At 37.1% G+C, this 24,910-nt stretch overlaps 1 protein-coding gene across 10 annotated transcripts in view; it reads right to left on the bottom strand.

The window, feature by feature from the left end:
• LOC148643949 (potassium channel subfamily T member 1-like) overlaps positions 1-24,910 on the bottom strand; it is a 126,626-nt gene that overhangs the window by 61,826 nt on the left and 39,890 nt on the right. Inside the window, exons 1-2 of one of the 10 annotated variants that reach the window (XM_088615218.1) lie at positions 20,132-20,478; positions 10,025-10,063 (exon numbers count right to left, since the gene is read on the bottom strand). The exons of 8 other annotated variants lie outside the window; for them this stretch is intronic. In XM_088615218.1, coding sequence (XP_088471344.1) covers positions 10,025-10,063; positions 20,132-20,277 — 185 coding nt within the window. In that variant the 5' untranslated portion in view covers positions 20,278-20,478. Of the gene's footprint in view, positions 1-10,024; positions 10,064-20,131; positions 20,479-24,910 lie in introns of those variants that run through there. One more of the 10 variants, XM_088615219.1, reaches the window with a different exon arrangement.

The raw sequence follows: 24,910 nt of genomic DNA, 5'->3' as shown, positions 1-24,910 counted from the left end.
AAATTTAATAAAGGAAACCAATCTGAGAAGTACAAGCTGAAAAGCAACAGGACAGGACCAAATTCAACCAACTAACTACTACATCACCAGGGCCAGGTTATATGCTATAAACCCCACACCTGGTCCTCCTGATGGACAGGTGAACCTCCATTTAAAGGGTTGGGTCAACACGCTCTGTAGCCTGACACAAGATGGGGGAACAGACCAGGACTGCATCTGGTCCACAGCATCTAACACACAACTCAATAAAACAATACATACAAAACAGAAATAACATAGCAATAGATAAACTATATACAAATGTCCTATGACAAGCCATAAAGGCCATGCGACAAGGGGTTAATACAGCCCTTCATCACATAGTAGATCAATTTAAGATGAGAACATATACTGTAAAATGAAGATTTTTCTTGCGGAGATCCAATTGGTTACATTTCAAGTTACATACCTGAATGATGGCAGTTCTTAAACTCCAAAAGAAATTGGTACAGGGTTCATTGTACTTTGTCTCTCTTGGCAGATTTAGGTCTGAAATTGGACTAGTTAAGTCTTGTACTCCTCAGGGCTCGATACTGGGGCCCCTACTTTTTAGCATTTACATGTTTCCACTTGGTCAGGTTTTAAGATCACATGGCCTCAACTATCACTTCTATGCTGACAATACTCAGATCTATATCCATACCACTGATGTGGCTGTCTCTATTCTTTCTAATTGCATCTCTGACATAAAAACATGAATGACTCACAATTTCCTTCATCTAAACTGTGACATGACTGAAGTCATGCTTACTGGCACCCCCCATCAACTTTGTAAAGCTAATACTGTAAACCTATCTGTGGATAGTACTGTGCTTGAGCTTCAGGCTAAATTAAAAAAATTGGTTTGATATTTGATTCAGGCATGACATGTGCAACACATTGTCAAAACATAATTCTTCCAACTCAGACATATCTCCAGACTACATCCTATGTTATTGCTTACTGTTGCTGAAAATCTGATCTCCACATTTGTCTTTTCCCAGATTGACTACTGTAATGCTCTACTCGCTGGGGGTTTTAAATCCAATTTGAACAAACTCCAGTATGTCCAAAATTTGGCAGCCAGAATCCTGACCAGGTCTAGTGCAAGTAATCACATTACTCCTATCCTGGAGTCCTTGCAATGGTTTCCTGTCAGTTTTCATGTCCACTTCAAAATCCTCATGCTCACCTATAAGGCTCTGCATGGCTTGGTCCTTCAGTACCTGTCTGAGCTACTATTGTCCTACTCCCCACCTCGCAACCTTCGCTCTTCTAATTGTGGTCTCCTTGTGCTGCACCCCAAAGCTCTGGAGCTCTATCCCATAAGGATATCAGAGAGACACCTTCTTTAAACTCCTTCAAACTCAAACTCAAAACCTTCTTCTTTAGAAGGGCCTTTACTTAACTGGTTCTGTTCTTTAACCCTCTGCTCCTACCGTATTCAGTACCCCCATCTTCTGTCTCCTCTCACTGTTTTTAAATGTTGTTGTCATTCTGTAAAGCACGTTGAGAAGCCACCTTTAAAGGTGCTCTATAAAATAAAGTTTATTATTATTATTATTATTCACAGCAATTACAAATCCCATTTTTAAGAGCTGAAAGCAAATTTATGAATATGGGCCAAAAAGAAAAGTGAAATCAATTAGCCTGTGATTAGGAGCAAATCCCAGAAGACACACTGTTCCTCCAGGACCTGGGCTGAGAGCAGTGGCTGTGGATAATGGATAAGGGAAAAGCATGTTACTGTATGCTTAGTTTCCTGCATTTATTTGATTGACACAATGTTATTTCTTTTGGCAGTTTTTGTTCTTTTCTGAAGAGAGATCTAAGATCGTGAGAAATTATGGGACCTGCAAGAGATGAAACCTGTTCCGAACTACAGCCTGTTCCTGGTTTAATAAAATCCAATTCACTGATTAATGTCTATGAGTCTTACTAAATACTTAAGCTTCCACTAATACAAGCTTCATTGCAACCGCAAGAGTCAGACAGTAATGGATACAATCATTTACTGCCTTGTTTAATTAGGTTTTAAAGAAGTGAAAAGGTTACAGTGTAATTCGCTTTTGATTAAACTGGCTATTTTGTGCATGCAACCTTAACAAGGACTATTTCTATGAAGCCAAGTATTTCGCATCTGAGTAAAACTGCAGATTTAAGGGCAGACCCTCAACTAAATAAGACAAGGAGTTGTGGAAAACCTTTGAGTCAAAATAAACAAGTTTAAAATTCTCAATATCGACTAAAGCTCCATAATGGTAAAAAGCATGCTGTCAAAGGAAAATGTAAAAATAAATCAAACTAATTTGTTTCAATATCCTAAAGTTCTTAATTTGTTACTCTTTCTTCTTTTACAATGAGGGAACAAGCCCTGTGACTGATCTGAAATACTAACCTTTGATCTGAGCTGAAATACTGGTTTGAGGAACTATTCCCTTTGCTTCAAAAAGCCATTGTCAGAGATATAAAGTTTCTGGATTATACACCGACAGGAAATTTTAAATATGTGCTATCCGAAATAGCATTTTGAAGATTATTCCATTATCAGAATGAATTTTAATAGGAAAAGGAAAATGCATGTCTGATCCATTAGTCTCAGACCACATTAAACATGGATTAATATATCAGAGGTGCACAGTAAAATGTCTATTTGATTTAAAGTAGTCATAAGAGTAAAGATGTAAGAAAATTCTTGGTTTTCATCCTTCTCCCAAAAATATTCATATTATTATATTATATTATTCATATTCAAGAAACTGATTATTAAAATCACCAAAGTCAGAAAGATCAGACTTTGAAAAACTGGCCAAAATATGCATATAGCGGAAAATAATCCATTATTTATATTTTATCAAGGGGATACATTCATTATAATGTAGATCTCGATAGAAGTACCAAAACATTTTTCTGCCAAAGCTGTTTTGTTTAAGCTGTTTTGACAAAGGTTGTACTATGCACAGTTTATAATGTAATGCTCTGCAGCAGTACTAAACACTTCATAATCAAGACTTTTAATTAAGGAACAAGAGAAAATGTCTTATTTAAGAAATATATTTTTGGGTAATAATAATTAAAATATATATTCGTAGGTCACTACTACTATTTATGCAGCATTTATTAGAGAGTTTTTTTCTTTAATTTGCCGTCTCCCTGCAAGGTCATACTTTCCAATATTAAATTAAACTAGCGCACTTAAATAACTTCAAAGGTGCACAAAACGTGGCGAGAATCTCTGTATGCTGTATATTCCTGGGTTTTATTTATTTAATTTTACAGACAGTACATTGTGCATATACTGTACTGTACTGTACCTTCCACTACAAAATTCGAGTAAAAAAACACCTTTTGCAATAATTAAGAGAGATATTTTCTTTTTCTTTCTGTGACAAAATAAATGACACTGCTTGGATCTGCAAGAAGATCCAGAAGTGTCTCAAATGATCACAGCTGTAAAATGGAGATAATTAATTTGTTCTCAGTAGAACTGCAAAAAGAGGAAGAAAATAACTCAGAAACCCACAAAAGCAGAATCGAAGCTCTGAATATATAACCGTTCAATAAGCACATCCCTTGAGTGAAGTAACCAATACATTTGCATTATATTAATCTGGGTTGTATTTTTAAACTACCGGCCTGTTCTCTTTTGCAGAAAGCCTGTATCTGCTAATATTTAATTAAAATAATATTTAATATTGATGAAACTCTGTTAGCCCTGTGGAGTTTTACTTATCTCTGCAACTTTCACACATCTCAAGGCTGTAAGGGAGGGAGAGCGCCGTGACATCTAGAGTTTTGGACAGACAGCCAACCACTTCTCGTGAGCTAATTGTTCCCTGATCTTAGCCACACACCCTGCCAAATGTATAAAGGTAACTGCTTGCTTTGTATTCTCTGAATATCCCCACTATTGAGGTGTTCCTTGTATGCATACAATAAAGCCAGTCTGTTTTCACTCTCATCCTGGAGCAAGAACTCTTCTGTCACAACAATATTAATTTAAATTTTACATACAGTTTACGGATAGCTAAACAATACAAATTTGACAGATCCACAGATTGTTTTATTAGCTTTTATCATCTCTAGGTTTTCACTCCATGCTTAGAGACAACCAGACTATAAAGTTAGAGTCAGATATAGCTGATGTTTTTAAAAGCGTTTCGGGATGATCAGTACTGAAAAAGACATTTTATTTACATACTCTCCACTGTAATTTGTCTATGACCAGTCTATTACTGGCATAATAAACAATTACAGTACATATTTATACGTTTTTACATGTTTCACAGGAATTGAATAGGGGTATGAGCAAGATTGGGGTTTTGTTAATACCATGCAATTAATCAGCAACAACAGAGGTCGCTTATTATGTATGAGAGTATACTAAAACATATATATATATAATCTGCATATAAATGACATTAACAACAACAAATCTAAAGTTTTATTAAAAAGAATATAAAATTGTACTATTAGGCATTATTTCTTAGCTTTATAAAGAATTTTGTCTCGATCAGTTAAAAATTGACAGATCAAGGGTTTGAGAAACAGCTATATGATATAATATAATGGTGTTCACTTGTGGTGCATGAAAGACTTGCTTCACTTTTCCTGACCAGAGCAGTTCTGTTCCAGTGGAACACTTATTGCAATCCCTCTCACCAATACTCTCTTCACAGCTTCAAACCCAGCATCATGCAAGCACCATGGGTTGAGCCTAGGCTGCAGATATAGCTGTTCAAGCTGTTCTTTCTGCTCTCAGAAACCCAGCATGCTATTCTGGAAAGGTTTCCTAATATTTTGGACAGCATGTACTGAATATAATATACAGTATATATTTCTCTGATTAAAAGGACTCCTTAAGGAAAATTTAATCTTTATCAATGCAACTCCCATCTGTCAACACCTCTGCAGGATAATGAAGGATGCTGTACAGTGCAGTATGACATTGAGAGGGATATTTCTAAATTTAATTTTCAGGAATTTGCCTGGGATATCATTCACAAGGCATCCCCTGGTGAACACAGATTGATTTGACGCTGATCAGCATATGCCCCTCTGAGCAGGAGGAAAAAAAAAACACTGCACAACTTGGCCACTTGGTACCACGCACACAAAACCAAGCTGTTGAGATCATCTGCATCTACACTACACTTTACTAAGTCATTCATCAAACACATGGGCTGATGAAAAGCAACTTCTGAAACTGGTATTTAAGGAAGTGAAGACTCCACATGCTAAGACTTTTTAAATTTATGAGCTTTTATCCATTCATCCATTTTCTAATTGCTTTCTACAGAATTGTCCAAATTCCCTGGACAACACACCAGTCCTTTGCAAAGCAGACACAGACACAAAAACAGACATTTTGTTCCCAAAAGATAGTTAACCTACGGTACCAGTATGCCTGGACTGTGAGAGGAAACCAGAGCACCCAGAGGAAACCCATGAGAACACAGTACTCCAGGTCTGGAATTGAACCCAGAGCACCTGCACTAAAAAGGCAGCAATGCTAGCCACTGCACCCTGTGAGTTTTTTAAAAACGTAAATTGCAGTTGGTTTAGAGTCGTTGCTTGCTAATCTAGTCAATCTTAATAAAGTTTAATAATCTCCTTCACTTTATCTTCCAACCCAGCAAAAAATCAGGAAAGGCATAAAAAAAACACACACTACAGTAACAAAAAATGTTTCGAATTTTTAACTTTCTATCTGAAAATGTAAATAAAATCACAACAAAAGCAACAATCACAATTTCACTTTTCTGGTATCATATGGTTACTTCTAATAAAATACTACTCACGAAAATAATACACAGTATATGTCACCACAAAAAAAACCCAACAATTTTAATTCCATATTACATTACAATGTAAATGTTCAGAGTGAAATCTGCCAAACATTGGGGTTAACTGCAAAGGTGCTTTAATCTACTGACCTCCATGATTATTAGGGCACTGCTGAATTGATCAGATAGGAAAGTGATGTTGGAACAGCACTTAGGTGGTTCGGGAACAGCATTGCAACACTACAGTATATTGTGGTGTTAAGCATCTTTGAAATAAATAATTGAGACCGTAGCCCTGAGTTGTAATTAAAGTCAGATCTCTGCTTAATATCGTGTGGTGGAACATCAATCTGGACAACAAAATCCTCACAGCAGAGCAAGTAAAAAGAAAAAAAAAACTGGCAAGAATACCTAAATCATCTTCAAGGGCTGCAGAATGATTCACAAATACCACACTTTCCCTGCCTACAGTACAGTATGTGTCCATTTTACTTCTTTACTTCATTCATATATGAAATTCACTCAGATCAGTAGCTGCCCTTTGGAGAGTAATAAATAAATACAAGGATCTATTTAAGGTACATCAGAGGGGCTCTGCAATTTTTTAAACTGAACCCTGCAGTGCTAAGCAGCCATTACAGTTTGGACGGTACCAGCAACTTACTGTTTCAAAATAAGATCAGTTCGATATAGGGCATATTGTGCAACAACACCAAGGCTGTAATAAAGGCTCAAAAGATGTTCAGCTTACTTAGACCATAATAAATACACCTCTTACTGTTGTCTGAGAGCTCCATGTGTTGAAATCCGAAAGAGAAACTAATGAAATTGAGGTAAGCTAAAATACAAGATGATGGTGGTAAATTGAAAATGAGCAGAGGTGAAGTGACAGCACTGAAGACGGAGGCAGAATTCGGATTTCTCTGACAAGATCAAATGCAGCACATTGACGGTCATGCTTAAGGTGTTTTGAGTCTCCAAATGTCCTGTAATGTTTGACTTTTCATTTTCTAGCAGGGACTAACAAAATAAAAAAAATGAGACCAGTACAAAAACATTAGATTACCCTAGATATTTATAAACTTTATAAAAGGTCTGTCATAAAAATCTCCTATCGCTGTACAGTACAAAACATGGAACAAAATACATACTGTATAAAGGAGACAGACAAGTGTTAAAATAAACATTTCCGTTTGCAAAAATAATCAATTTTTTAAAAGGAATTCAAGGAAACCACTTCCCTTATTTAAAAAAAAAACATTCAATGCACAGTGTGATCACACCAACCCCCAATCAACACTGGACAACCAAAAACCTTGATTTAATACTTTACAGTCCAAAAGCTGTGCTTACAGTATGTTCAGTAGGAGCACATTTTGCTGGGCCTTCACAGGACTTCCAAGTACCTCAAACTGTATCAGAACCTAAATAGAGGTCAGGCTGAATACTGTACTCTGTATTTAAACAAGTTTGGGTCTGTCAGGGTACCTGTGGAATGAAAGTATCTCCTTTGGCTTGCGGACGGTCTCAGTGAAAGCTGCATCACTGCTCCAAGGAATGCCAACTCTGCTGTGCGCGCTGCAGGACTATGATGTTCCAAAGACTTACAGTAATACAGTACATTCTTTCTGAAGAATGCTGGACTCTGATTTCTTCTGCACTCATACAAGGGGTGGCAAATCTGAGCTAAACTGATGAATGACTGCCTTTCACCAGTTGGTACTGCCAAGGTGAATGTGAAAAGATAAAGTGTGAAAAATAATTGGCAATTCCAAACTGTCTGTAAAAATGCCACAAAATACTGCCATCAAAGGAATGTCCAGTCCTTGAATTAAAGCTTGAGGGACTAATTGTTTTCAATGAGCTCTTACCAGTAATAAATCTGCCTTTTTACCACATTGTGCAACATGAAACACGGTCCCACTTTCATGGCTGCCAATGTGTTTTAATGCCTACTTATCCCAGTAAAACTCTCATCTCCCCAAAGCAATAGGAATAGCTGCCTCAGTGACAGAGACGTGCAATTACATTTATTTTTTGACAGGCACAAAGGTCGATCTCAATTAATGCTGGTCATTTTCTGCCAGCGATTCAGAGTTTGAAAAATGAAATTCACTTAAACTAAATTGTACTTCTTTTTTAAATTATATTATTCATGGTCATTAGAACTGCTCCTCTGTGCTCACGGGAATCTACCACAAATATGGGATATGAACTATATATCACAGATCTGAAGAATGTATTGAAATATGTTGTACGGTCTTTATCAACTGTAACAGTAACAGTTAAAATACTGGTGTCTTTCAAATGTATGCATTTCAGTGAATTCAATTTCATGATCAAATTTTACAGATATACTGTACTTAACATTCACAGAGTGCTTTATAGATTTACTAAAGCTGACATATCGATTTTGGGAAAAAATATCAGTGGCGCACCAGGGGAACAATATCAGTAATGCACCAGAATTCTTTTCTGATGGACAAACAGAGCAATAGATCTATTTTAATTCCCCCTTGTACTGTTCCCGGAAATACATTCTGAGTTTTTCTAAAGCTGTTACTTTGGACAGTTAATTACCATGGATAACAGCACTCTAAGCTAAACCACTAAAAAGGAACCACTTAGGGCGAACACAATTAACTTGAAATGAAACACAAGTAAGAAATGACACAACAGGAAAGAGTGGATGGTATGATATGCACATCAGAACAAGAGATTTATCAGCTCATATTCCAGCTTCAGATGTTACTGATACTGTGACCAAGACTGCATTTTCTTTTGCAAATTCACCCTTCTGCCAGAGGATCTTTCTGTGCTGCATTTGACAATAAAAATGGGACGTAACACCTTTCTTTAACTAGGACAGAGTCATCTGTGCATTTTTCAGTCAGATATTATGTAATTTCAGACACATATCTAAAGGAAGGCAAAACCCTAGAAAAGTCAGCATTGGGACAGGTTTTAATCCCATTAAAACGTAATTATTCATTATTTACTATGATGTTTCCTTTATTCAACTATGGAATTCCTACTGTCATAGGAAGGCCCATGGGTTTTCATTTTAAAATTACTGGACAGATAATTTCAAGACCACACTGGAATCTTAGGCTCAAATCCTAATGGAGAATTTAAACCTAATATTGCACAAAAAGCATCAAAATTCTACAGAAAAGATACTTTATATTCTGTATTTTGGTACAAGCAAAGTGTATGTAAGACCAGTAAAAACTCTAAAGCAAAGCAGTTTTAACTGTGACTACACAAAAAAGCATAATAAAGGAGAGAGGAGCGCAACGGGGAGTCTTAGATGTTAATAATTGAGGTTTGAGGAAGGACAATTTCAGCATTAAGATGATGATAGACCAACCACTTTCTCTGCCTGTTATCCACCTGGGTATTGACACGAACCACGGAACACAAAAAATAAGGAAACATTTCACAGCATGAAATCTTTTAGCCAGAACTTCAGATGAAACAGGTTTTTATGTTAGGCATCCTAAGGCTTCATTGAGCCCAGCAGCAATGCAATTCAAAAGATTTCAACCAGCCAACTCAACAACCATGTCTGTGAGTTTCTCCTACCAATTCCGCTACCCTATTATATCTGCTACCCCTGCTGCATCTACTGATGTATTTTCCATTTAGAAAATGGAGTCCATCACATCCCATGTTTTTACATTTAATATCTTTTATCATCCTAATTGAATTTCAGCTGCTGCTAAGCAACAATCTCGGCATTTCACCCCACATAACATCATGATGCAGCTCCCTTATGTAGAAGTTTTAGCCTGTAGAAACTAGAAAAGTCTTTGATACAAACCTGCTTCCCACAGAAAAACATTACGTGGAGTGTTGATGACTTCAACATCTCTACCAAAGAGCTGATAACATTACAAAGAAAAGGTGAACTACTGACTTTTCCAAACTCAATTCAAAGGCAATAAGGATTGAGCAGCCTAGAAAGAAAGGCAGGTTGTGCAGAAAGTCCATATGAAATCTTCAGATTAATTTAGAGTAAAGGCATTCTTTGTGGTTGTTCTCTGTCACAATCTCTGCTTTCAGCAGAATGAGAATGTCAACCCATTATGGAGGTTCCAAGACATTATGGAGGAGTCGTACTGGATAAGATTGAGGCAGAAATATTGGGTAGCTCCATCTAAATGCACTCCTCACCACATCCCCATTTAGAAACAAGCATACAGGCCTCTCTAACTTACTGTGCATTAGTGGAATCCATACTGTACTCCTCAGAGAGCCTAGACATGGAACACGTGAATAAAAGAATGGAAAAAAAACATTAGGGAAGAAGGGAGGGAAAAGTCAGGAACATGCAAATGTGGATGAACAAACGAACTACGTTTAAACCCAGAGAGGAGCACCAAAAGGCAAGATGACACCCATGCACCTGGACTGGGGAGACGCACACTCAAACATTCAAAGCGGCTGTTTTGAGGGCAGTCCAGACACTCGACCTTGAGTGGTTTATTGTATTTGTAATGCAAACCAAAGGGGTTTCACCGTAAAAAACAAGTATTAGTTCACGTCTGTGTGAGTAGCAAAGCCATGCCTCTTACTGATTTTTTGTCTACTTGGAAGTTTGTTTCCAATGAACTGAAAAGAGTTTTATTAAGAACAATGATAAACATATTTACATTCATGAGTAGGATTTGTTGTGTAGGCCTTTTATAGTTCGGCCTGACTTGAGAAAACAGCTGTCTCACATGTATCTGCTCAGATACCCCGAGAAAAACCTGGGAGGCACTAAACAGGAGCTGAAAGTGTCTATTAAGAACCAGATTAATCAAAATGATTCCGACTCTGCACTCTGCTCATTGATTCTGCCTGCTAATGAACAACACAAAAGATAAAAAGATACTGTACATCTGGAAAGATTGCTGGCAATTGTGTGTGTGCTTGTGTATTAAGAATAAAAGCTTTGGACACAGTGAGAAGAAAGGAGCTCCGTAGGGTTGTGTGGATGTGCGCCCAGGTAAAAATGACCAAGCAATACGCCTAAATACTAGAATAAAACCCAGCACAATCATATTCTGAATTTGAACATCATGGGAAGCAAATGAGCTATCCTACTGTAAGTATTCCACATGGGAATTCCTCCTGCACTAGAACAGAAGCCAGGCTGGTGTGAGCAAGAGATTTCAGATTTTTTCATTCTTGCATTTATTATTAAGCCTTTTTACTTTTCTATTACACACTCTCTAGTCCCTTTGGCAGAAAGAAAAACTGCCTCACACACCCACAGAAGAAGAAACACTAAGATTGCTGTGGCTTGTACTAGTAAATCACTATCACTATTACAAAACAGATGTGGTGTCTTCCCACATGGAATTAATAAAAACAAAAAAATAAAATGGAGAGCTCTGCTTAACATTTATCTTCAAGTATGCTTGGCCTGGACACTACTGTATGTTTGGGCTGTGAGTCTAACTAACATTCTTAGGCTGGTTGCTGAAACAGAGAAATGCTTGTAAGACCTGGCAGTAGGTTCATGCAAACTCCACATCAAGTCTGTTAAAAGCAGACCCTACATACTGTAGCAGGTAACTGCAGCCCTTATTGGTACAAGATAGGGGAGGGTTTATGACTCGGTGTGTATCAAATGGGCCAAAATGTTATTGCACATCTGTCTTTCTATGGGACAGCACCTCTTACAGGAAAAAGACTACACTAACATAAAGCTGTGGTATTGATCTGTTCCTGAATCTTAGTGATGGTGGTTTTCAAGAGCTCCAAGTGAGGCATCCACTTACAACAGAGAAGATTGTCCAACCAGCTTACAGTAGTACTACTACCTGCCCCAGACATGTTAGATGTCTCAGCCTCCAGAATGAATTTGAGAAATGTTTTGAGTTTCTCAATTTAGTGTCAGTGTAAAATCACTAATTGTGGCCAATTCTGACAAGATCAAAAACAATGAAGCGGGCAATTGAAGGATTTTTCCATCAAACTCAGTACTATAACTAGGGGTTTACTTACTGTACAGTATCTAACTAAAGAGCCCTTATCACCTAAACAACCCTGTATTTAATAGGGTACAGTTAAGCAGCAAAATCATGTAAAGTTTTGGTAATAAAGCCTGTAGTACTCCACATCATTTTAAAGTCTCCCGTCGTTCATATAGGGAAATGCATACAATTTGTGTATATTTCTATAGAATTACTGTTGCTGTTTAATTCAGCTTATAGAGGGATAGGACAGCAACCAGAAAATATCTATTCAAGGACATTCAAGAGGAATTCAGCTTATAGAGGGATAGGACAGCAACCAGAAAATATCTATTCAAGGACATTCAAGAGGATTATGTACTGTTCCCACACTGGTGCAAACAGGCCTTGTCACAAAGCTTGTGGAACCAACAGACAAATCAATAATCTTGCTATCACAACTCCCAGCAGGTATTTAAATGCCTGCTGTCAAGTGGATAAAATAATACAAAAGCACTTCTGAAATAGTGCTGCTAGAAAATCCTAAAATCAGGGTTCACAAGTTACTTGTAAATTCAGAACAAAATTAATAAAACTTACATCTAAAAGAATTCCATTGGCTCTTTTCTGGGCTCCTTACTTCCCTACTTAAAATGCTGCAAGATCCACAAGATCTCTGCAGTAAATTAAAAGAAGTGTGGGATTTGTAGTTTCTTTAGTACTGCACTGCACAGTCATCCTGTGCGTAGGAAGGCTTCAACAACTACAGTTCCCATGAACTGTTGAAGCAGCCTTGCTTTCTGATTGTTACTGCAGCCAACTTGTAGTCAAATAGAAGACAACGGCTCATGCATCCAGAGATTACCTTGCCCCCTGCTGCCATTAAAAGGAGGTGCCAAGAATTCAACATACTGTAATTAGTCATCACCACCTCTTTGTTTCCTTTAGCTCAGCAAAGCGTGATAGAAAAGCTATTGCAGTTTTTCAGAGCTTTAAGCTGTCTCCGTGTGGTGACAAATGTTTGTGTAAGAAAAGATCTGCTACATTGTTTATACATGTTGGCGAACGTACTCTACTTGATGCTGAACAGCTAGAAGACACACTTAAGCAAGTCTCATGCCAAACTTGCTGTGACTTCAGAAGTCATATTGATTAATGATTGCTTCTATGCATGTTTGACTACAGTGGAGTATCACCACTTTCATCTGAAAGCCTGTCACTGCAGAAATGGATGCTCATCACAGCCAGTATGTGCTTCTTAATAAAGCACACACACAAATCTGAAGCAGGGACACAAACCAGAGAGCCAGCGTTGTTCTCTGAATCACACATACAGTATACTACAGTATATACTTTTCTTCAATTCTTCACGATCCAACCAACTGATTTGCCATATCTGAAATCAAGGCATGAAATCATGGTATAAGAGGAAAAAAAGGCAATACAGTGCTTCAACAGCAAATTCCATTTAAATAAGAGAAGATTGTAATTTCATAAAAACACAAAATATGAATCAAAGTCCAAACTTCAGTTGCTAAAACAGCACTTTTTCTAATTCCCTCACACCATGATCCCTTGTCATTTCAGACTACCCCCCTTTTGGGATGAGAGGGCCTCTGAATACTTAATTCCTCCTCAACACAAAACAAATTTAATGATAATAATAATAATAATAATAATAATAATAATAATAATTGCTTACACTTATATAGCGCTTTTCTGGACACTCCACTCAAAGCGCTTTACAGGTAATGGGGACTCTCCTCCACCACCACCAATGTGCAGCATCCACCTGGATGATGCGACGGCAGCCATAGTGCGCCAGAACGCTCACCACACATCAGATATCAGTGGGGAGGAGAACAGGGTAATGTAGCCAATTCATAGAGGGGGATTATTAGCCAATTCATAGATGCTTGTCAAAAATTTTAAAAAGGAAAATCAAAGGTTCTTCACCAAATCACAAAAATGATTCCTCATACAAAAGGGGAAAGCCACATTTCACAATCTTTTTGTAACTAAGTTATTTGCAACTATTGCTGAAAATCTGATCAACACATTTGTCTTTTCCCAAATTGACTACTGTAATGCTCTACTCGCTGGGGTTTTTAAATCCAATTTGAACCAACTCCAGTACGTCCAAAATCTGGCAGCCAGAATCCTGACCGGGATTAAGTGATCACATTACTCCTATCCTGGAGTCCCTGCACTGGTTTCATGTCCACTTCAAAGTCCTCATGCTCACCTATAAGGCTCTGCATGGCTTGGTCCTTCAGTACCTGTCTGAGCTACTATTGTCCTACTCCCCAGTAGGACTGTGATAGTGATTCGCAACCTTCGCAAATTGTGATTCGCATCCTTCACTCTTCTAATTCTGGTCTCCTGTCTCCCAAGCCCATCTACACTCTATGGGTGACAGGGTCTTCTCCTGCTGCACCCCAAAGCTGTGGAGCTCTATCTCATAAGGATATCAGAGAGTCACCTTCTCTAAACTCCTTCAAATCCAGACTCAAAACCTTCTTCTTTAGAAGAGACTTTACCTAACTGGTTCTGTTCTTTACCCCTCTGCTCCTACTGTACCACCATCTACTGTCTCCTCTAACTGTGTATTCTAATCGTACATATCTTGTGTATTTTATTTTTTATTGTTGTTGTTGTCATTCTGTAAAGGGCTTTGAGAAGCCAATTTAAAGGTGCTATATAAAATAAAGTTTATTATTATTTAATGGAATTGCTACAGTATATTCAAAAGAAATCAATAAACAAGTAAATAAAATTAAGATTTCTGTATTTTCATGGCTACTTCTAAAAATAACCAGAAAAATATATGCATTTAAAAGAGCAAATTATTAAGATTGAGTGGAAGAAAATGATTTTTTCATTGACTATAAGTTGTCAATCACTTGAAGATTGAATTCCATCTGTATTTTAATGCCGAAATGAAATTTGCACAGTAAACTTCTTCCTGCTGCCCCAAACGTCTATAAAGAAAACTTTGCCAAGCCTGTCTTTTCCAAAGACAAAAATAGATCTGATCTCAAACCTAATGAAGAAATCTATGACCTCATTTGCAAATTTTATGCAAATTGGGTGTATCCAAATGGGTTTTGAACTAAAAACAGGCAGCTGAAGAGAAATAATTTCTTCCACTAATATTTATAAGACCTGCAAGCATCACTAAATGGTTTCTTAACCATATTCTGGTGTGCTTTTCAAAACATTCCCGTAGTAAAGACCTGAGTAATTGGACTGTGCAATTCACTCACATCTGAAACTGCAATAATAGGCTCTTTAACTTCAATTTGTCATAGTAATGTAATAGAGTCTGTATGCAGTAAACACTATGTAGTCAGTGTGAGTAGTTACAGTATGTGTTGGAAAACTAAATCACAGACATTTTTATTTACAGCTGAATGTGACAAGAGGACAGCAATACTGTAGTGGGAGAAAGCTGCTGTAAAACTACTACAGCCAACTGTCACACCTCTTTATTCGCTTCATTGCCTCTCAAGGCTCAATATGCCTTCCTCCTGTAAAAGTCACGACTAAGTTCTCCGAAGATAAACCCACAAAGCAGGCGCACTGTTAATTACCAGGACTGAGATAACCTTTCCAGCACCTCTGGTGTGGGAGAGAATTCGAGGCTACAGCACAGGAAAAATCCTGCACGCTCTGCTTGCAAGGAAAACATAAGAAACCATTTTTTTTTAAAAAAAAAGCAGTCTTGAATCTAGCAAAGAAAACATTAAGCTACTGTAGACGAACATTCCATGTTGCTGATTGGGTTTTTTTGAACACCCCTTCTGGACCAATGATGAACATTGGTTGAGCATATTGAAGTCCTGGAGTTCTTGCTTTGCCACATTTATGGCAGGGGGTTACTCCAGTACTGGTCTGGACCGGAGATGACCATTGTTAGATGGGGCAGGAGCCATTAGGCTTCTTGAAGTACTGGAAAACTTGTTCTGAAAGCTCGGATAAAAAAGGGGAAAGCAAACTAAGAGGATCAAAACCACAGATGGATTTGTGACTGGACTGGGAAATGAGATTTTAATTTATTCTAAGCTTGTGAACGCGTGTGTTGTACACTACATACACTATATTGTGCCTTTAATCAGCAGACAATAAAACAGGACATGAATAAAGAATAACATTTACAGGTTCACTTTACATAGTTAACAGACTTATAAGTTGGAGGATTTCCCTGTAATCACACCAGGCTAGGTTATCTTACCAAAGTCTTTCTCTGGAATCTTAAGTTTATTAACAAACTAAGAATAATAAAGCCAACACACATAAAGAGAATTTCAGAGTTATTGAATCCAGTTCCTCAGTGACTTGATGTTTTGTTATGGGGAAAAAAACAATAACAACCTCAATACATTAAACATTTTCACGACAGTGATAAAAAACATTGATATAAACCCAAAGAAGTGCTAAACAACTTTTCACAGTGAAAAAATACATTAGGTTCTTCTCATACTTGTCTGCCTTTTGGCTTCCAACAAAACAAATTATAGGTCTTGTATGGATTAGATAGTACTATAGACTGATTCTTTAGTTCCAAGAAAACACAATTTCTCTATTTTAAAAGTGCACTGCAGTTTTAATCTCAGTCTTGTGATGCTCAGCCATGGTCCACTAAATTTGTCAAAGATCCTAAAATCAGCAACACCTAAAGATTTTTTTTTTCATGTAACTTATCCTAAACAATTACAAGTGTAGCAAGGACATTGTGAACGATCCCAACTTAAAAAGGGGGCTCAATGTTTCTGAACATATTGAAAACAACTCACAATAACTATACTAATCAATACAGGAGCTTTGCTATTCTAAAACACAGCCACTTACACTTTTCACACCAAATATAACAAATCACAGCACTGATAGAATGTGTCTTCTGAACCCTTTTCTGATTATCCTATTAAGTGCCGCTGTGTCTATTTACCAATTATCCTATTCACTCGCTGTGTCTATTGACAATTAGTGGGAGGTCAGCTGTAATTTCAGTCTTTCTGACCTGGCCTGCTACTGGTATAAACTAAGATCAGTAGTCTTAAGACCCTCTCCCCACAACCTCCACAGTTTGTAAGTGACTAGCTTTCCCTGCTCTTTAACATTAGAATCATTTAAATTGTATTTTTAAAAGTACTGATTGAATTTGATGTTAGGTTTATACAATAACTTTTTCAGAAAGCTGCATGTTCTTCAGCCATCCCCTTAAAGGAATGTTAATTAAATTGATTAAAAAAAACACTTCTAGGTGTTTTCATGTAATGTAAAATAATTAGAATTACATTACAGTACATTCATATCTTGGGTTTGCTATTAGAAAGAATGTTTTGCATATACGAAAGCTAGGAAATTACAACATTATTAAATGAACCTGATTACTCTCAGACATAGACTTTGATCTTTAATAAATTATTTTCCAAACTGTGGATTTTTTAAAATCAGTTAAGTAGTAAAAAACTAAGTTTGCAACCTACAACTCACTTTTAGGTTTCAAAAGGCTGTCTGAAGAAACAGTGATATCCCTGAAAAATTTGGTTAAACAAGACAATTAACTTCCTTACGCACGCCCTGGAGGTGCATATCAAATATTCATTTTATTTTCTTCAACTAAAACCTACTTGTTATTCTGACTTTGCCTGCATCCTTTCCAGAGGAAAACTAAAGCCTCCAGTTAATAACATTAAAGAATTAGTTGGTGGTGTTTTGATATCACTTTTGATATCTTCTGAAAAACAAAATCTTTGCAAGGCAGATCTGCATTTTTTCCCCCAAAATCGATTTTCCTAGGACAACAGCTACATTTAGCATAGTGGATTTGGTTTTAAATGTGGCTACATTGTGCTTCTTACATGACATAATACCTTTATTACATGTAATTTTAGAAATTCAGAGCAGACTAACGCTATGGCTCTAGAAGTCCAATGGCCTCCCAGGAAAATACCCCATATAATATATTTCAGTTTTTTCTTTTAAATACTACTTCCACTAACAAATACTTTCTTCAGAATGAAGTCAACATGAGGAACATGAGGAAAACAAAATCACTACAATGCAAAACTATTGTGACTTAAACTTCCCAGCTAACCCCCATTAGATTTCTTACTGCTTAGCACGAAACTACTTTGTTCTAATTATTTTTATTCAAAACCCTGAAAGGCAATAAACCTGTCTCATTTACAGGTAGTACTGTATGTGAAGCTTGACAACTAAAAGATATATCGCAGAGAAGTCAGGTGTGTGTTCTTTGATTCCTTTTCAGGTAATTACTATGTGGCTAATGATGAATGAATCAAAGGTACAGTATTACCGTTTAGAAAAAGCACAGCCCTTCAACGGCAAGAGGCCCCTGAATCAATATTGTCTCTTGCTTCAGCCTGAAGCCAATATAAGATTGACAAGTGCACTGATACTGTTTCACAATTACTGACAGACGCTACACCTGATACACTCCTAAATGTCATAATATGACATTCAGGAGCAGAAGTACAGTACTAAGTAACGGCCTTTGTAGTGCACCTGTACATCAATTTGTATTTATCTAGTTCTCTATGACTACATAAGCTGTACCACAGATTTTGAATGGAACCTTCTAAAGATACTCCTCAGACATGCTCACCTGCCACAGCCATTCAGCAGTTAATAATAAGAACTGCTTGTATCTGTGAAGCACTTCACAAACTGTATAGGAGGGAAAACAACTTCATTCACCAATGAAGTGCAGCACCCAGCTGGGCAACACATGGAAGACATATGAAGCACCAGCAACTCTATAGTAGAAGAAGATCAGGAGAAACTTTACTGCTTGAGGAATCCTAGTCAATGTCAGCTAATGACATGCCCTTGATTTAAACTGCAGCTCCTTGCAGTAAGTGTATGCCTATTAAAACATTATTGCCAAAGGAGCAGCTATTCTAAACTCTGAACTGTTGCGCTTTGAAGTAAAGATATACTGTAGCCGTTACGAATTCAAAACCACCAAACTAAAACGAACAACATGCATTCTTGTGCTTTCCTTATTTTTCCATGGTGAGGCCTGCTTAAAATAAATTGAAGAAAATCTTAATTTTTATTACAATAATTATGACAAAAAGATACTGAATGTTCACCCTTCAAACATCTTTCTGACAGTCACCAAAGTCATATAGTACTTACATCTGTAAACCAAAACTTTTTTCTCTTTAACCTCTCTCTCATACAAATAAAAGAAAACACACAAACTTCCACAACATGACAATTTTCTCTTTTTTTGCGAACTAAACAGTTCTATACACATATAATACCGGTGTGGCTCTGTTACTGATTTTTTTTTCTTTTTTTTAAGTTAAAAAGGATACAAAGGCAGGCTCAAGTAAAAAGAAAGAGACAGAATTCCGTCAACCGGAATTTACATTCTGGGTTTCTGAAAAGCATATACTGTACTGCAGTATCTGACACCATGTTTTATTTATTTACAGCCAACTTTAACTTATCAAGACAGTGTAGTTTTCAAGTCCCAGAGGTCAGATTTATTATGCTTTGGGAGTTGGCTGTATAAGTAATGGTGGCTGGAGAAGCTGCTTTGAATGAATTCTGCTTTGCAAAATATCCCCTTGGTTTGCACTACAATACTGAGTAAATAAAGTGACAGAAACATGCAGAAAGAGAATACAAATTCAAATTCTAGTTATCTTATAAGAGGCAACATCAGGTCGAAGATAATAAAGTATACCTCAAAATACTGGTTATAACATTGTACCTTATAAGAAAACATACTTTTGAATTACCTCAACATGTTAATACATAAAGTACTATTTAATAAACAAGGTAAAGCATCTTTAAGTTTATGTAACCAACGGTTTATCGCCTGAACATCTTTTAAGACATATTGGCGAGCAAGTGTGTTAGACGGAGAAATCATAAACTGTATACTTAAAACCACGTGTTCTCTTGTTTCTATTAGTTCAACCTATTCTTACAAGCTATTCTATGAAGTCCTGCAAAGCCTATTGTTACTTGGGCAGGTATGAATTTAGCGGATTAGTCTAAGCAGTGGTTTACTTAAAATGACCACCGTACTGGTTTAATTAAATGGCCCAATAGATAGCACGATTCCTGGAATTTCTTTAGTTTACAATAAAACAGGCCCATTTCATGTGTGAGTCCTAGTGTCGTGCAGTAATCCAGAAATCTTTTTTAGAATTGTTTCTTGAAGTTTTAACACATGCATCTGATGTCTCCTGCGTTAAAATGTAGTAATACTCAACCTAATCCGTATTTGCGCATTTTAGATGAAGCTCAATTTGACAGCGGTGCAAGTTGTAGCATGCTGCAGCTTTAAGAATCAACTACTGGTGCCTTTCAAACACAGCTACTGCGATTCTGCAGTACCTTGGACCAACATCGCTTCCGAATGATCCCATCCTCCGACTGGACATCAAGGAGTTGACCCAAGTCGCCTCCCCGATGCTCGGAGTGTCGTTCTTCATATCTGCATCAATCTCTGAAGGTGAAGGCATCAGCTTGGCTCCAGCCATCTCTGGGATTGATCAATTTAATCTGATTGCTGATTTACTCCGATCCAGTTTGCTCCCTTTCAATAAAGCCCAACGCACTATTTAGCAGGCATTTGCACTGCAACCCTTACACGCTTAACGCTGCAAGCTGGTACCACCTGATTTGATCGCATCATCCTCCCTGCTAGATTTTAGTCAATGGAACAATCCTGGAACTGGTGAATTTCTTGCTCATGTTCTTAGCTGCTTAAAAAGCGCAGATCGTAATTGTTTTCCGCGAAGTACTGTAGGTTGAAACACTGTGGACAAACGCTCTGGTGTTCTTATCAATATAGCGATTCTGGCGGTACAAATTGTAATTATGTGCCTCTTCTAATCATTCTGAAGTACCGTACTCTAAAATAACAAAACCAAAGTAATTAGAAAAGGTAAGAATGATTAAGTTAAACGATTAGAAAATATTTAGCATTCTCCCTGATTTAAATGGACACCTTCAAGCATTATTTTAGATTTAACACTTAATTTAATTGCATTTGGGAGTATCAGCGGTGTAGACGGAAAGATTTATGAGGTAATACTGTAGTTTCCTTAATCTGAAAAATAATACGATATTATAATTACAAGGCATATAACAAGGACAACAGTAAAAGTGTGAAGCATACGGCATATTTTAGATGTTAAAAAATAGTAGGTACTGAAATAGAAAATAACGTGCTCAATTATGCTATGACGACTACTGCTAATAAGTTTAGTTCCTTATATTTAAAAAAAATATTACAGTGCGAGAGTTTTCGTGTAGTGTATACATAGGCAACATCCCCTAAAATCAGTTTTATTTTCCTATACGGTTTATAAAAAGGGGTATTTGACCAAAGGCTCACATCTGCAATTAAGCAAAATCACACGATTTATATAAAAACGGTCTATATAAAAACTTGTGCAATCTGTGCTACCCTTCAATCTGAAGGTAAAGAGTTAAGAATTAGTTCCAAGGTATTTTGGCTCTGTGGCTAAGGATCTGCCCCTGTGGCTGGAAGGTTGCTGGTTCAAATCCCGCAGCCGGCAGAGGAATCCTCCGTTGGGCCCCTGAGCAAGGCCCTTAACCCCAACTGCTCCAGGGGTGCTATACAATAGCTGACCCTGCGCTCTGACTCTCTCCCTATCTGTGTGTCTGTGTGGAGATCATGGAGAGCAAGCTGGGGTATGTGAAAAGACAATTCCTAATGCAAGAAATTGTAAAGGGTTAATAAAGTGATGTTGTTATTATTATTAATTGACTTTAGGAGAAATCAGATATACAGTATGTCTATGAAAATAATTCAGTTGTTTATTCAGGTTGGAACTGTTAACCCCAGTCTTAAACACACCACAAAATGATTCTCTATCTCCGTTTCATCCAACTGTGTGCTAAGATTAAGTGATCAAGCTCAGCACGGTCCATGGTGATGGATTGTGATTCAAGACATTGGAAATAAGCAGAAATTACATTTAAAAGTTATAGGTTTAATCATCTTAATTTCCTTGGGAAATGTGTGTTCATAATTTACTTAATTTGCTAGATCATAGTTACTAGTTTACAGCTAACAGTTCAGGGGTTTCTTTTCTAAAGCAGAGAGCAGCAATCTAAAATGGGGTTTATATTTCAATATACAGTTCATTTTATTCATTTCAAGACTTATAATGATCACCCTGTAAAATCCACCTGAGAATACCTACTGTGGGTAACATTACTATTACTCCATTGACAATCATATCCACTTTTTTTCTAACAGCACATACATTTAGGATTATTTTCCAAAAGTACTTCTGACATGAAAAAACGTTTGTTTTCCAGTTAGATGTCTGTGAGGAGAATGCATGAGGAAAACTTGCATTTCAGTCCTAGAAATGGAGGCAGTTCTTTATTCAAAGGGTTGTGGGAGTATGGAACAGGCTACCCATTTATGTTGTGGAAGCCAGAACTTTCATCCAGCCATTTCTTCAAAATTCATGGACCAAATGAGTAAAAATTGGAATGGTGTCTTTTCATTTGTAGCCTTTAATTAAGTTCTGTTTAGGGCGGCACGGTGAAGCAGTGATTACCACTGCTGCCTTACAGCACTGGGGTCCAATTCTTGGAATACTACAGTATGGGTGTCCTCCCACAGGTGAAAATCATATTGGTTGTTTAACTGGCTTCTGGGGAAATTGGACCTACTGTAGGTCTGTGTGTGTGTGTCTGCCTTGCAATGGACTGGTGTCCTGTCCAGAGTGTACTGTGTTTTGTGTCCATTGCTCGCCGAGATATGCTCCAGCTTTCCCTTGACCCTGAACTGGAAGAAGTGGAAATAGATGATGAAGTGATTGATTTTCCAAAGCGTTCAAACAATGTACTGTATATGTATAACTTTAGAAAATCCTTGTAGTCCCAAAACACTGTACAACTGAACCCTGTTTGTCATATTCATTTCTGAGGTACATTTTCTCAAGAAGGTCTAAAGCACATATTGACATATAACTGGAAAACCACGTAGTAACTGTATCAAAGATTCCAGATGACACACACTGTAAGCGTCATTTAAGAACTAGGGAATAATACAATCTATTCAAATTATTTTCTGATACTCTACAAAAGGCATGATCATCTTTAAAAATTATTTGATAATGACAAATAATTACAGAATAACCTTTTTACCCCACAGTGCTATCTCAATGAGTCTATAATCTCTGGTACAATACTCTGTCATTGCTGTGAATTATTTATTCAAAATGGCAGAATATTTGTCTTATCACCCTTTTTGTTCAGTATAATTACTGTTATGCAAGTTGGAAGACTAAAACTACATCACCCCGAGGGCATTTTTCCTGAGGGATGATGCTGTATCAGAGTTTATTATATATTGTTCATTTATTATTTCAAAGCAGTTGAATACTATGACCCCTGCCTCACCAATTTTGGCTGAATGTGTTTGTAGTCATCAAAATTTAATAGAGACCATTCTGTTTTTTCTACAGCTGTCATTGGATAGCATGCAAAATGAGACTGCAAAGAAACCTTGCTTTGCATTGTAGCAAACAGTGTTTTAGTCTCCCAGTCAGACATCTAAATTTCTCATGAATTTTTCATCTGTGTACTTTGATAAAGTGGATCCTTCTCACTCACCATTTCAGATAGGTTACTTAATCTAAACACCAGTTCAGTCCAGTGCATGTATACTTTATTCATTCTCAGGGGATCACAGAAGAGCTCATCAGATGTTGCATGTGCTATCCTTTAAGTAAGTTACGATTGCCCCTAATTGCTCCTACCACACATTAAAATCCTGACTGTCTCTGCAAAAGGGCATTTCAGGTCAGAGGGAAACCAATTACACCATTAAACAGATTAAAAAAAAACATCTACATTTGTATACTTCAGACACATTTGCAGCCCCAGCCAAGACTTCACACAGCAATTATAGTCATATACGTTCGGTGTCCTGGTCAAAATTTTCTCCTGGCCTTTACAAATCATGGCTCCTAATAATCCCTATTCATGAACTGGCTTCATTACTCTTCCCACTGAAAGGTGGTGTGTGGTGAACATGCTGGTGGCTGTTGTATCATCCAGAGGGGGCTGCTGGAGTAGATTGAGCTTCAAGTATAATAAAAACTCATGTAACTTATGATCTTTGTTTATTGGTTCATGTACGTAATATTATAGGTATATATAAGTTTGATTGGATAGCTGCATGAGCAGGCATAAGCTGCAAAGGTTTATTCCATGCTGAAAGGAAAAGAAAAGAGACTCAAGATTTCGGCTGTGGAGCCTTCTTCAGGTGTGAAACATTGTGTCTCTTTTCTCTTCATTTCAGCATGGAATAAACCTTTACTTGTTCCTGGGTAAGTATTTTGTACAAATAAAAGTATATATTATTAAAATTTAAAAAAATGATGATGAGATTACTTGAACCCCTTTTCCAGAAAGGTTTGATGCTTTAGAAGTCAAGTTCAAGTTCTCAGTGATTTCAGGATGAAAACTCAGCCTGATGACTCAAGCTTTTCCTTGGAGTTGGGCAGGTTTAGAGCTGTTGATTTGACCTTGCTGAGCTGTTCACTGAAGGACAGTCAGCCTAATGTAACACTTTCTGCCTCAAAGGAAAACACGCCTTTCATTCTGTGGAAATTAACGTTCCCAAAAGAAAGACTGCAAAGGAATTAATTTGACTAAACTGACACTTTCTAATTGCAAACATTAAATAATACATCTGCTACCATGTTTATTTGTTTCCGTTTAAGTACAACTTAAATTCTACTATTAACTAGTGAACATTTGGTAGAAAATAATGTCATTCATCTGCCAAAAGGCCAGGGTGATAAAATAACAACAACAGCAATAACAAACAAAACATACATATATGTACTGTATTTACTTATTCAGAGGTATGGCCAGTGGCCCAATGACTTTTAAACACAGACATGCACCCAAAGGAGAATTAATGTCACAAATGAGATCACACACCCCATTATAACAGAACTGATTCTTGGCTCTTGTAATCGCTTCTCATTAAAATTATTCATGTATGAATCACAGATCTCAGTTCCCACTGTCAATTCAAAATCAAGACTCCTGGATATGACTATTTTATGAATATCAAATAAGATCTCTTTATTGGCCATACAGTATACAATTTCT

Source organism: Lepisosteus platostomus, chromosome 21, assembly GCF_059453375.1.
Source record: "Lepisosteus platostomus isolate fLepPlt1 chromosome 21, fLepPlt1.hap1, whole genome shotgun sequence".
Taxonomy (NCBI): Eukaryota; Metazoa; Chordata; class Actinopteri; order Semionotiformes; family Lepisosteidae; genus Lepisosteus; species Lepisosteus platostomus.
The sequence above is the reverse complement of the archived record's forward strand: the minus strand, read 5'-3'. Positions and strand labels throughout refer to the sequence as shown.